The 14,200-nt window shown below is 39.9% G+C and overlaps 1 protein-coding gene across 2 annotated transcripts in view; it reads right to left on the reverse strand.

The window, feature by feature from the left end:
- Positions 1-1,033: 1,033 nt before the first annotated feature.
- pcdh7a (protocadherin 7a) overlaps positions 1,034-14,200 on the reverse strand; it is a 44,763-nt gene continuing 31,596 nt past the window's right edge. For both annotated transcript variants that reach the window (XM_072383315.1, XM_072383314.1), the window contains exons 5-6: positions 6,656-6,857; positions 1,034-4,933 (exon numbers count right to left, since the gene is read on the reverse strand). In XM_072383315.1, coding sequence (XP_072239416.1) covers positions 4,395-4,933; positions 6,656-6,857 — 741 coding nt within the window. In that variant the 3' untranslated portion in view covers positions 1,034-4,394. The remainder of the gene's footprint in view (positions 4,934-6,655; positions 6,858-14,200) is intronic.

Raw genomic sequence — 14,200 nt, forward strand, 5'->3', positions numbered from 1 at the left:
GTTTAGTTAACAGAAAAAGCATTCTGCAGTAAGTCAAACAAGCTGTTGTGTTGGCTCATACATTTTTTATTATATTTTATTGACTGAAAAATGAACAGAATTTAATTACTGATGCGTTATATTGTTTGGTGAATTCAAATGAAATCCTGTGTCCTTCTTTGTTTTCAGTTTAACTAACAGTTCTGACCCCTCAATGTGAATTTTAAAGAGAGAAAGTGATTAATAAAGAAAACCAAGAAACAGCGGTATACTAATACATGACCACATGGTGTCAGTGTTGCATACTGGACATAAAAAAATACACATTGCGGGACTTTCTTTTTTTTTTTGTGAGTCCTTCATACTAATCTTTGCAGCAGTTAACACCTGTGAAGCATTTTCTGATAAGTCTTAAGTCCAAATTGCTTCTACATTTGAAAAGTTTTCATGGAGCAGGATCAAGTTCAAAATATGCACCTTTCAGAGATTAAGTTGATGGACTGCACCGCATCTCCGGGCTATACCAGACATGTCATCCTGCTGCAAAACGACATTCCAGACATACATTAATATAAGGCATCATGCTGCTTAATGGAGGGATTTTCCTCCAGTTTAATACTGTTCAAATGTTGCCCTTGATAGTCCACGCTTGACCTTGAAAGGAAAAAGTTAACAACTTCAGCTCCCGGTCTTCTTAGTAACTAGTTCTGGAGCTTTTGGCTGCATTAAACTGCCACAATCAGTGGAAGAAATCAGCCCAGTTGAGTTAAACTGATATTCTTGAGGCAAATATTGTATATATTACAGTATATTGAGTCTGATATTGGGTCTTTTTTGCTTCAAACACTTCTTGTCTAATATTTTTTGAACAGCTGTAGACCCACACATCACAGCTTAGTGCAGTGTTCCTCAACCTCATGACAGTTTCTAACGAGGTCAAGGAAAAGGGCTCGTGAAAAGACTATGGAAGGTAATTCTCTGACAATTTGACCTATCAATGTTGCTCTAATTGAGATCATCCCTAAAAAAGTGAAAGAGTTAAAAGTCAAACGGCAGGGTTTGAAGCTTTTAATGCCAAAGTCAAACTTTTACACGATTCATCTTCATACCAAACCAATTGTTAACAACTCCTCTTCTTCCTCATAACAGCAAATGCAGTTAGTTCATGATGTAATTACAGGAAGGGAGTGGCAAAATGAACAAAAGGAGCCTGTCCCTTAAGAAGAGAAACCAAAGAAGAGGAAAGTAAAATGACCTTTTTTTTTCACATTTTTTTTCTCGAGTGCAGATTTGAACCTTAAGCATGCTCTTGTCTGTTATGGTTTCCAGTTGTCTGTTCTACAGTGTAGCTTTATCTGTACATGGCGAGGATAGCTGTAAGAGCGGTTGGACAGGTCCATGATGTTCACCAAAGTGTCTGTTTATAAAAAAAATGTCTTGATTGGTGGCTCACAGAACCCAGACCTGACCAACCCCCTTCTCTGTCTGTCTCCCCCTCTTTGTTTTGCAGTAAATTGAAACATATTCATGTTTAAACGTGCAGTATAAAAAAAGGACACACCCACACAGATTCATGTACAGTAGGTTCCCGTAAAATCCAGACTTAAGGGTTTGAAAGGTGCCATTAAGGAACTGCCATAAAACAGCAGTATGAAGAAATATGTGCCACTATGAGGAGGCAGGGCTGTGTCAAGAGTCTCTTTCCAAAACTGAATCCCCACGAGTGCTTCACGCTCCCCTGGGGACTGAGAAAAACAAATCCCAACTCTTTTATCCCCGAGAATGAGCATGTACGTTTTTGTCTCTCAGAAGATGTCCCAGTGCCGGATATCGGGATTGTTTTCAGCGGTCACCTTTTCAACACAAAGTCTCTATGAACAGAGAAATTCCAAAGCTTCGAATTTTGGTGCAGTTTTCAGCACAGTCCATCACAAACAGAGCTCAGTAAACAGCTAGGTCGGGGATTTTTGAGGGTAATGAAGGCGAGGGAGTAAATGCCTCAGTGGGCTCAAAGCTTAAGTAGTAAAGTTTGAAGTATATACAGCTTTACAAAGTGTGATCACACACAAAAAGAATCTCTCATCCTAATTACCCCATTAAAAGGTAAGGAGGTGTGATGATTACTGCTTTTTTTCTCTTCCAGATGTTGAGTGATCTGTCATTCAAGCAGCAGTGGTGTGAACGGGTTAAATACTGTCGCGCACCTGAGTTGGGTGCTGCTCTTTTTTTCTCACTTCCTCAACAAGGATGTCTCCTCCATCTTGTCTGATCCACACCAACCCGAAAAAATTAGGAGACACACTTACTGGCATTTTCCAGCAGTGTTACTGTAGCCTATCCAGACATTAATGAGATCAGTTTGGATCGAGGGAGGAGAGGAGAGGAGAGGAGAAAGGAAACTCATTAAGACCACAGGGACGACCTAACCCTATTATCCCTATCACACCACCAAGCCACACACACTGATGATGGGAATTAAGATGCGTTGGCCTCGATCCACACCCACTCTTCAGCCCAACGCAGCAGAGTGTGTCGGAAGTTGTGCAGCAGCTGATGGGAAGGACAAATGTGAAGGAGTCTGTTATCTGCTCAGTTCAGCACAGCGGTATGGGCGTGTTCAGGTCAGCACTGTGCAGTGAAACAGGTAGCAGCAGAACTCTGCTCTCCTGCTACAGCGTGTTCTCTTTAGTTACAGCCTCTGGCACACTTTGTGCCATCTCCTGGGCTGTGGAAAGTGAGAGAAAAGCCCAAACATGTTCACCCGCTGAAGCCAAATCTCTGACTGCAATCATCATCTCCATTTCCCTGTAAGCACGCACATTTTAGTATAGATGTATCCAAATAGCCGTACCGTCCCAAAAAATAAGCATGGGGTTTAAAAAAAAAAAAAAAAAAGAGAGAAGAAAAATTTGCATCATCTTCCAGACATGCAGAGTCTCTTTTTCCTTTCCTTTTTTTCTAACAGAAATTACAGCGATTTGGTTTTTCATGAGTCCTACTTACAGAATGCGGAGCATCTCCGACTCCAACATTTTCTATCAATTACTTACAGTAGATGTAATTGAAATTCCCTTTAATGTAGCCACACGCATCAGTCAAAGAGATGAGTAATTATTTAAATACATTTCATGTTTAAATACTGGCTGGAGAGGAGCAGGCAAAATGCTACAGCTAGTTCAATGAAGAAATATGTTAGAAAATTATGATCAAAAGCACACACACCTGGTTGTAACTGTAATATGTTTGTATGTTTGTGTGTGTTTGTATGTGCAATTATTTTTTTTTCTGTATGAAAAGTGAATGCAGGTTAATATATCACTTGTTACACAGCCACTAAATCATGTCACAAACTGTGGCCCTATGCATGTTCACGTTCTGTAAATGCACTGTATGAGTTGGAGTTTACATGCTGTGTCTGCATGCTTGCACGTGTATGTGGGTGTGTGTGTGCGTGCGTGTGGATCAGAGAAGGCTTATCATACATGAGCACTGTTGGGACACAGCAGATGTGAAATGAACTCGGCACATCTGTCTACTCTGGAATGGCGAAGAGCAGCAGACACACAACTCGGTTTCATCAAGTACACAGACATGATATATACATACGTACTGGGTGTAAAGTAGAAATGATAAACATTAGTTTCATACACGGCAGAATACTGTGGCACTAGTGACACTCCATGAGAACCTCATATTCCGAATAGTTCAATCTGAGCACTGTAAAAAAAAGTCTTTGTTTTCACCTTGTTGCCGTTTGTTCTGATTAATGTTTTTAAAGAACAGACTTGATAGTCAGAGTTTCATGGGACTGGTTAATATTTCCCACCTGTGTTATGATACATTTGATCAGGCATTAGAAAGTTTGATTGGTTCGAATTAGATCCAAGTTACTCAATCAAAGGCCCATTACTTCTTTTTATCTATTCTAACTGGATGAGACCTCAGTCGTTTTTCAGCAAAAGGCTCATCAGTTGAGTCCAAATCTGACCTCCTGTAGTCTCAGTTTTTAGATGCAGTCAGGCATTTAGAGCATCATGATTACCACAGTCTGAATCTCTCTCTTCTTCACACAGATTTCTCTGTGCTCAAAGGGTTAGGCATGCATTGGATTCATTAAAAAACAAGAGAAGATTGTCTTCTTCTACGTAAACATACAGTCTTTGCCTGTAGGTAGCTTTCAGTCGTTGTTAGAAACTTTTTTTTTCTAGAAAGTACTCCGAGTGAGAGTGCTCCAAAGAGTTCATCAACAACTTGCTTAAGTTTAAGTGCCTATAATCATTAGTTAAAGTTCAAAAGTTTGATGAAGGCTTTTGGAAACCGTCCTTTTCTTTACACTGATGACTTGCCAGTTCAGTTTCAACTCTCCTTTTTCAAAGAAGAGAGAATTTTGGCGAGGACTCCCCACAGCGAGGCCGTCACAGGTACACCTCTCGACGTGACAATGTGAGGCAGGATGTTGTCTTGTAGTCCCCTCCTGTCCGCGTCAGTGGTATGACCTCAGGTGGGTTCTGGCCTTCCCCTCCCTCCTCCTCTGGTTGGCGCCTCCCGAAGCCTGCGCTGCTAAATGTGTCGTAGGACGCCGAAGTCATCTTGCGATTCAGAAGGTTACGGTTGTGATCGCCCATGTTCCTGTTGCGGTCTCCGCGACCCAGGGTGCCAAGAGGATCCCCGTTGGCTAAAGGTAACCTTTGACCTTCATCAATGACCACCACCCCGGGTTCTGAGCTCCCCGCACTGCCAGCGCTCTCGCTGTCGCTCTCGTGGTTGTTACCACGGAGATTGTTGTTGTCATCTCCTGGGGCGAAAGTTGAGAGTCGTGGGGGGTCGCTGCCGTGGCGCTGCCGCTGCCGTGGTGAAGGGCGGACAGGCATCCAACACGTGTCAGAGTGGCCAAACTCATCGCATTCCCTGGTACACTTTCCTGTCAGAGCTACATCTGGCAGCTGTCTGGCATCTGGATACAGGACAGGCACAAGAACAGGTTAAAATAAAAGAATTGTTTCATAGCTGGAAGTAAAGAGCCACACTGGGAACATCATAAAAACGAGAAAGGGGGACTGTCACAACCAGAATAAAGTGCAGTGGCTCAAATCTTATGATATCCACAAGGCCACCTTGATGCCTCAAGAAGAGGCAATTAAACAGAAAGAGTAGCAAAAGAGATGAGCCAAACACTAAATGAGGGTAAAAGAAACAGAAACTAAAAACAAATTTAAAGACACCATTAGGTTAAAAAAATTAAAGGATGGGTTTGAGCTTGAAGGGAACAAGAAAGGAAAGAAAATGCTGGTGGAGCAAAATGAAAATTGCTGACTTTGAGTGTTCAAAAAACCCAGCTGTGCTCAGCATTACATGAAAGGTGAAAGGTGAGGTCAAGCCAAACAACGATCAGAGCCACAGGGAATGTAATTATCAGCCATTTGAATGGCAAATCTAAGTTTCTTTACGTGCAAGGACAAGATTACATGTTTTAAATATTTGCTGCTTCTCATGGGTGCTCACTGATGAGGTTAGTGAGGACACCACTTACTGAATGCTGATGTCCTGCAGGGCTCTGATTATTAGCTTTTTAAAAGCAATCATTCATATAGCTATACTCACAGCAAGTTAAGTTGAGAGAGATAATTACACAAGGAACGTAAAGATGACTTTCCTGCTAACAACACAAATACTTCTAATATACAGGAAAACATTCCATCAACATTTAGAGGACATAAACTCATTTAGGGTTTTTACATATTTTTAGGGTTCTCCTGTGGATTCGTGCGTGCAAGTCCATGCTGAAATGAGTTACTTTCTCCCATCGAGGACACTAGTGAAGCAAATCTAAAGTGAAGGCCGCAAAATAAACAAAAGATGCAAATCAAAATGCAAAAATCCAATCAAAAACTGCAATGGAAACCTATTGCTGTAACCTAAGCAGCTCCAGAGCTGCTTGGAACATTTAGCTAGCAGCTCAGGCTTGTCTTGTTTTTTATTGTTGCTTCACCATGTAACACATTACATGTAACCGTATAACATGCCTGTCTAGCGGCTGCCTCAGCATGCTTTAAAAAAAAAAAAAGGAGCTTGCATGCAACTATTGCTAACTAATCACCTGACCAACTCAAGGCAAGATTTCAAAATTAGGTGAAAAACTAAAAATTTTACTGGAAGCACACTGAGAACCCCAAATGTAACCGGTTACCATGGTCACTATGACCTTGGTGCGTTGCCACGGTTCCACTGTTTGATCACGTGCATTGTAAAGAGAAGGAAAATACTTCATATTTTTTGCCATTGACAGAGATGAGACTCTGTCAGCACAGACTGCCGCACATTAGCTTTTCTAAAAATCTCCTAAAATAATACACGGAGGCCTTGTACACAGACAAACAGCAAGTGCAGTGCATCCAGACACACAAATCAACTGCTTTCTTTTAGTGAAACACATGAGACCTTGACAGCAAGTCAAGGTTTCAGTGAAAGTCTTTCACTGGTATGTTTGGGTGTTTGTGTTTTGTGTATGTGTGGAAGAAGAGAAAGAAAGTGTGTGTATCATCAAAACATGTCTTAGCTTGTCACAGTATAAAATACGTACAGCCTTGAGATATAAAATAAAAGTATTTGGCAGCATCTCACTTTCAATTAATTTTATTAGCTGAGCATTGAAAGGTGTTCTGAATGACTGGTTTACCATTCTCTACGTGATCCTCTTCCCCTACGCTGCCCTCTGGTGTGGTTCGCTCGTAGCCCTCCTCAGGAAGCGACAGGGCTCCCAGTCGTGGCCCTGAAGAACTCTTGCTGCTAGGCGTCTCTGAATCTTCCATGCCGCTGTCATAGCAACCGCCGTCCTGGGGTTGGCTCACAACTGAGAAGGTCACCCGACGAAGGGTCCCCTGCAGAGAACAAACACACACACACAAACAATATGGGATTAATCCTCCAGGATTCTTAATCTGAGATTCTAAATCTGAGGATTAGACTGTTGGGGAGGGTCTGCAAAGACATATTGGGATTATCTGATCATGTTCGCCTTGATTATGGGTTTAGCTGCTACAATGCAGGGTAATAGTTATCAACCAATCCCAGCAGTCTCTCAAAGTTTTCAGTTGTCTTTTTTAATCCCAGTTTGGATTAATGCCACTGGACATGGCTGGTGTTTATAAACCTCTGGCCTGTCCAGAGACACTTACTTCCCATCTGGATGAGTGCCTAATAGGAGCAGCTGAGTAATACAGAATCCACTCTCAAAAACACTTAGTTGGTTCTCTATTGAAGCAATTGATGGATGGATAATGAGTGTTACAATGCTCAACATCTGCATCAAACTGTGAAAGAAATGTTTGAACTCCTTAAAAAGTTTTGTCTGTTTTTCCAAAGCTCCACAATTCAGCTTCTTCAATTCAATGTAACACTGCTCATGCTGTTACAGTTCAATGTTCTGATGGGAAAACCTTCATCACGGCATTCTCATTTATGTTACTTTGACAGAAGCCGCTGACCTAAATGTATCTGCACACTAGTCACCCCCTACCTTAAGGAAATAGCACTTTCCTTTAGCAGTAGCCTTGCCCAGCAGGACAGCAGTAGGTGCCAGAAAAACTCCCCAGATAGCAATCTGGTGTCAATCACATGACATCTGTGGGAAGCAGGCTCCAATCCACAAACTAACAAAACAAATACACAAAATCCAACCCCAAAAGATCTATTGCTAACGTCCCGGTACCAGACTTTTCAGGACACCCTCGGGTGCTTTGTCCACTCTATTGACTGATCAAGTATGTTTTTGGCAGCATAAAGAAGTTGTACTCCCGATAGAGCAACATCATTTAATAACATCTGCCACGGACAGAGGAGACTGCTTGAAATAACACTTTAACTTGGCAATTTTTTGTCATCAAAACAAACCTCAGTCTCTCGGCGAATGTATACCGATACACCTTCATATTTTTTTGTCATGTTGAGAGGCCACAAAGACGCCATCAAAAGCCGTCAAAAATGTCAATTGACCAAAAATCAAAAATGGTGTGGTGTGGAGCTGGAAACCAAAGTCATGAAATGCAGTATCGCAACCCCAAGCCAGGCCCTCCAGGGCACTTTCAGGCCCAGGAAAATGCATAACAAAAGAGCTCAGAAAGACATAGTTTTAAAGTTCACAAACTTCTCTAGTGTTGCTTTAACTCACAGATCATGACTGGTTTTGTTTCTTAGTCTTTAGTTCTGGATTTCTTAGTAATAACAGAAATATAAAACATTACAAAGTCTATGGCATTTATTCTTGATTTGAAAATGAATTAATTACATTACATAAATACTTTTTGTTTTTAAATTGGTTTTGTCCAAGCTTCTTTTCCCTTTTCATTGTACTTTGTTTCTTGAAATGACTGTTTTGAATAAAATAATTTTACACTGGGCAAAGGAATTGTACTTAATCACTAAGCCCATTAGGATGATTGTGAAGACTTGAAACGTAGTAATAAGCCTTTAAAAAGGCTGCACCCATCACTGTGAACGCAGAACAGTGAACTTTCTACAAAAAAAGCAATTCTGCTTTGGAGGTGGTTTCAGCACTGATTTATAGTATGCCTATAACATAAACTGAGCAACACAACTCCTGTGATTTTAGCATAGAAATTACCCCTTTGTTGTTAGCAGAGCAGTTTTAACTTTGGAGGGAAAATAAGACTGTAACTTCATGCTGGGAGAATATCAGAGAGAGCTAAATGACTCCATCTGGCCCAAAGGGATCACTTCACACCAGGAAACCTGTTTCTATAAGACACCCATCCCATCTCCTCTCATACTCATTTATCTGCTTACAAAATTACAACCCTTTAAATCTAGATCTGCTTTGAAACATGCAGTGTATAGTGAGGAAAGCGAGGGGAACAGAGGGAAGAAGACGATTAGGGCGGAAAAACTTCAGCTCTGAGTGTCACCTCTGGATAATCTGGAGGGAAACTGATGGACGGCTGGGATGAAAGCTCAAATAGCACCAATTCCTCCCTTTCTTTCAAGACAAAAAAAGAAAGTGAAACATTTGAACAGTTCATCTACTGAACACACAAGACAAGAGAGGAGAGAAGCCCAGCAAAATTAATTAGGCAGAAGGAGGGAATTAGCAGAGCAGTCGTTTCTTCTGTGACTTCTTAACAACTTTCAGATGAAAGGGGGATGAGAGAAAGTGACTCAGACAGCAGGGAGGGTGAGCAAAAGGAAGGCTGAGGAAGAGCAGAAGATGTTAGAGTCTAATAGAAAGCCATAGGTTTTTGGGATGTCAGTGGCTCCATCTCAACTCTCAGACAAAACTACTTTTGCAGCATTAGTCCAGATGAAGCAGTCCATTGTTTTTTCCCCCAATGCATTAAGATGCAAGCCAGTGCCACAGATAGAGAAAAATGCACAACAGAATACAAGTCTGAGTTTAAAGAGTCCAAGAAAGCATGGGAATGGCATTTTTGTTTTCTTGTACATAAATCTTGATGTGTAGACCTATCCCATTACGTTTTTTTTTTTTTTAAAAGTCAGAGATATATACAAATACAATACATAAAATACAGTAATTCCTCTATTTCTGGACTTAAAGGGCTGTCAAAGCACTTTTCTTTGGATTATAGGACATACCTCGTCAACGTCATTGCATATTGTGTGTTCATAATCACAGGATGAGTTTTTCCATGATAATGATGTAAATTTTGAATGATTTCTGACCTCAAGATCTTAGCACCCAGCCTTCTGTTCACATGATAAAAAAGAAAAAGAAAGTTAATTAGCATACTAAGAAGATAGGATCTTCATTAACTCCATTTTCTTATGCATTATCATACTATAATGACATTACTACAGCAGAGCTTTATATCCACTTTTTAAAAAAAGTACTCATCAATTTCTAAAAAAACTACTTAACCTATCTACCTAAGTGTTATTTTACAAACCTTTCACACTTTAAAAATCCCAAGACTTTTCTTTTTAACAAACTTAAAAGAGAAATACTAGTAGAAAGAAAAATGTAGCCACTATATTGGCAAAGCTGAAATTTGTACCTGTAATTTTGTAAAATGTAAATCAAAAACCTATTCTGCTTTTATGCATAAAGAGCAAGGACATGCCATTCTAAAGCAGTACAAAAAGAATTCATAATCAGAAAAACTAGCTTACAATCATTCTATTACACAACAGAATGATTTTGTTTTCACCTGGAAGTTTTATGATTCTGGAAAAACCTTCAGAACACTGTAGTGACATTAATAAAAGCTGCTCTATGATGCTGTATTTCAATACAAAAATGCATTGAGGGAAACGTTAACATGCTCACTGCTAATCTAGTGAGAGCAGTAGGTATAATGTTTACCATTTCCACAGTATAGCAGGCTAACATGCTAAGCTTTGCTAATTTAGTACTTAGCATTAATGAGTGAAATTGACAGAGAAACTAACTGAGGCGGTTCATTTTTGTGTCCCTTATGTTACTTATCAGTTAAGTGATTCTTAATCATTTTAAATTATATGAATTTCAATTACAGTTATCATGTGTGATATAATAGCAGCTTTAATCTTTTTATATATTGCCTCATATAAAGTGATGTGAACAAAGTCAAATGTCTGCATGTTATATTCAATTAGTATAAGACATCCACAACATTAAAATTCAGCAGATGAGTCAACAGAGTCGACGTTTAATGAATCAAAATGATAGATTTAAATGTTGATCTGATGATGGCTTCTGATAAACAGTCAGGGAATTATTAGGGTGATCACAAAATCAGACAGAGGGAGACAGGTGGGCTTCAGATTTCATGGTATTCTATAAGTTAAATAAGTCAGAAATATAAGAAGAAACTCAGGGGCTCTCCATGTTTATCAGGTTTAATCCTCTTGGTGGTCGAGCGGTCTTCTAAGAGATTTTATGCCGCTCCATCCAGTAGTTGACAAGTAACACAGTTACACGGCAGTTAATAAGTATTTATTGCTTTATGTTCTTGGACACACGCACAAAAAGTGGATGTGTCTACTTTGGGAATAATAATAATGTGTCTACTTTGGGAATAATATCCACATTTCACCCAAAAACTTAGGTTCATTGCCAACATGGGACCATTACATTATAAGTTACATATTAGTTTTCATACACTATTTGATTAGGTTTATGTACAAAACTACTTGGTTAGGTTTTAGCATCTAAACTACTTGGTTAGGATCAGGAAAAGGTGTCTTGGCTTAAAACAGAGCCACGTGCTTATAAATCTTGTGGGTTCCATATGCATGTATGCTTCTGAAAATCTTGGCTGTGTGACTTAAATGGAATAAAGTACACAAGTGGCACAAACTGGGACTAGGTTTACTATGTGACTGTAGGATCCAGCCGACACCACAGGGTGGGCCTTGATTGACAAGGGATACGTTCTTTGTGTTGGTGATGTCTGTTCTCTGTGTTCTATTGTAGAATTCATCAGTTCAGCAATGATTCCGTCCAATTCAATTTCCCTCCTTCAGGCCATAGCTACCCTCTCTCGTTCCTTCATCTTGATAAATTTGTTTTCTATTTCCCTCCTTCTATCCTTTTCTTCAGCCGATCCAACAGTTGACTGTGCTTTTTGCTGCTGCAACTCTGTCTTCTATTTGTTCCTCCATCTCACTTCCTCCCACCTCCTCCTCCTCCAACCCCTTCCTTTCCTTGCCAGTCAGCTTTATGATGTAGCGATCAATAATGAGTCCTTGACCTCGTTATGAATCCCTCTCTGCTTCCCCCACAGCAGGGTTTATTGACCCATAACTGCTCCTCAGTCCCTAACCCCTTTTTACCTCGCTTTTTTCACTTATCTTCCTTTCAATCTCAAAAGTATCACACTCATTGACAAGCCTCTCTTCCTTTGCCAAATGTCATATTTTGGCTACTATTAGTCATTACTTTCCACTGACTGTACACTTCACATGTCTGCACTGGTCCCTCCCTGCTTCTTGCTGTTGCCTTCCATTTTGTGATCCTCCTGCTACTCACTACCCATTTGAATAGTTTGTCATTATTGATTTTTAAAAATCTTTCCCCATGACTCTCATTTCCTTATATCTTAAATGACTTTCCATCTGCTTTACCAGCTCCAATCTTAGTAGAAATAGCATTTCTGGAAGTTTTCTAACCCAACTATATTTGTATATATTTGTGCTTTCTATTTATTGTCTGAGAAAATGCAATAAAGGTTGACTATAAAGTATCCGAAACATCCACTGAAAGTCGACACACATTCATCATCAGTCTGATGGCACACAAACACACATAAAAAAAATCGCCTAAGGTCCAGTGTGGCCTATGAATTCATGCCTGATGGAATATTAATTGAGTTTGACGGAGGACATAAAAAAACTTTCCACTTAATCTGACACGGGCCATTACAGTTCAATACTGACATGGGAGCCTCACTCATTTGCATGGTATGGTAAGAGTGTGTGGGTGTGTCATTATGTTTTTGAACGCAATGCAGCTATATTGTAAAAACATTACCTGGATACAGTATGGGAGATATTGTGAAGCTATTTTTGGCAGATGGCTGTGAATCAAAAAGACGCATGATGGGTCTGAGCTAAGAATAAGCGTAACCATGTGGATCGTGCAGCTCTGAAATAAAAAGAGAAAAAGTTCCTAATATAGCTTTCATTTTAGGGCACGAGTGTGTTGCAGTGCACATGAGTGTGTGCATATGTTTGTGCACGAGCGGGACTTCACACATTCATGTTTGCATTTTTGGACTGTGTATGAGTGCGAGAGTCTAAAAGCCTGCAAGATGTGTCATGTCAGCCCGTGAAAGTGTGTGTGTTTGCAAGTGTGAGGACCAGCATTTGTGTGTGCATGCACAGGTTGGCTCAGTCATCAAGGTAATTAGTGTGTAAACCTCCTCGCTGTCGGTTCAAAGAGAATTAACGAGCTCTAGTTAATTAACAGTCTCCCTCTCTTCTCCTTACATGTGTCTGCATATTCAACACATATGTGTGTATCTGCATATCTTAGTGTGTGTGTGCGCGCGTGCATATTTGGATTAGTGTCTGTTTGTTTGTTTGTTTGTTTGTCTATGCCCTGTTACACTGTGGTCTGCATAATGAATCGACAGGTTGTGGCTTATGCATAAACCAAAACTACAAATATGGTTGTAGGAGAAGAGCCACATTTCCCTTTGGCTCTCTACTCGTTCTCATGCTTGACATCATTTAGGTATGGGGGGAGAACCACCATTTAAAGGCTGACTTCATTATTTATCAGTTAGTTACAAATGCATAATACTCTGTGGTTCCTCTTTCATACACAACAAGTATGTTGCTTTTAACAATGCCCTGAGGTCAGGTTGCAGGTCAGATTCCAACCATGGAAATGCTTTTGTTCAGTTATTAACTTAATCCTAAGACACAATGCATGCCACAAGAGTCAGGCTGTGATGAAACGTCCATAGGTGACCAAGTGCTTTGACCTTCACTTTTTCCCATATCAGATGTTCTTCAACCCTTTACAGTCTACTTTCAGAAAACTAGGACCAAATGAAAAGAGAAAACAAACAAATCAACAGCAACTATTGTTTTTTATGCATCAAAAATTGTTACTATAGCTGAGGTCTGACTGCATCGCAAAATATTATTCTGCAGTATGGAAAAAACTCTCCCGCTTGTTTGCATTTTTTAAACCAGCCACGATAATCTCTGATGGCATCATACGTGAACAGCCAATGTTGTTAAAAGAGACTTTTGTGGCAAAGAACATAGTGAAATAATAGGTTGGCCAAAGCAGAATTTGATGTTGCTCCAAGCCGATCAGAATGTCGGGCTTAAACACATAGTCGACAATCAGAACAGATTGAGAACAATATATCTTTTTTTAAATAAATTGTCATTTCTAGGAAGATTTTTCTCTTGAACTTCACAACTGATCTGATGAATTATTATGTGCTGCTTCATGTTTGAATTTGTTGTTGAGTTAGAAAACAAGTTGGAGGTAGAATAGCTTTTTCTTATTTTGTGATGGGAATGTTTTCGTGTTGCAACTGACAATTCCACGAGCAACACATAAATCAACCAAATGTTTGACATCCTCTTTACAACAGCTCCCTCCAGACACCTAGAATTTCCCAAACAGTGAGGGGCTTTAGTTGTCTGATGTCCCTGACTGGTGATCTAAGCCTGAAAACACATCATCATGTTTGATGCAGAGTATCAACAGTGTTTGAAATATGATTTTCTTTTATGTCAGAAATTAGAT

The sequence above is a fragment of the Leuresthes tenuis genome, unplaced genomic scaffold (assembly GCF_036924035.1).
Source record: "Leuresthes tenuis unplaced genomic scaffold, fLeuTen1.0.hap1 SCAF_4, whole genome shotgun sequence".
Classification (NCBI taxonomy): Eukaryota; Metazoa; Chordata; class Actinopteri; order Atheriniformes; family Atherinopsidae; genus Leuresthes; species Leuresthes tenuis.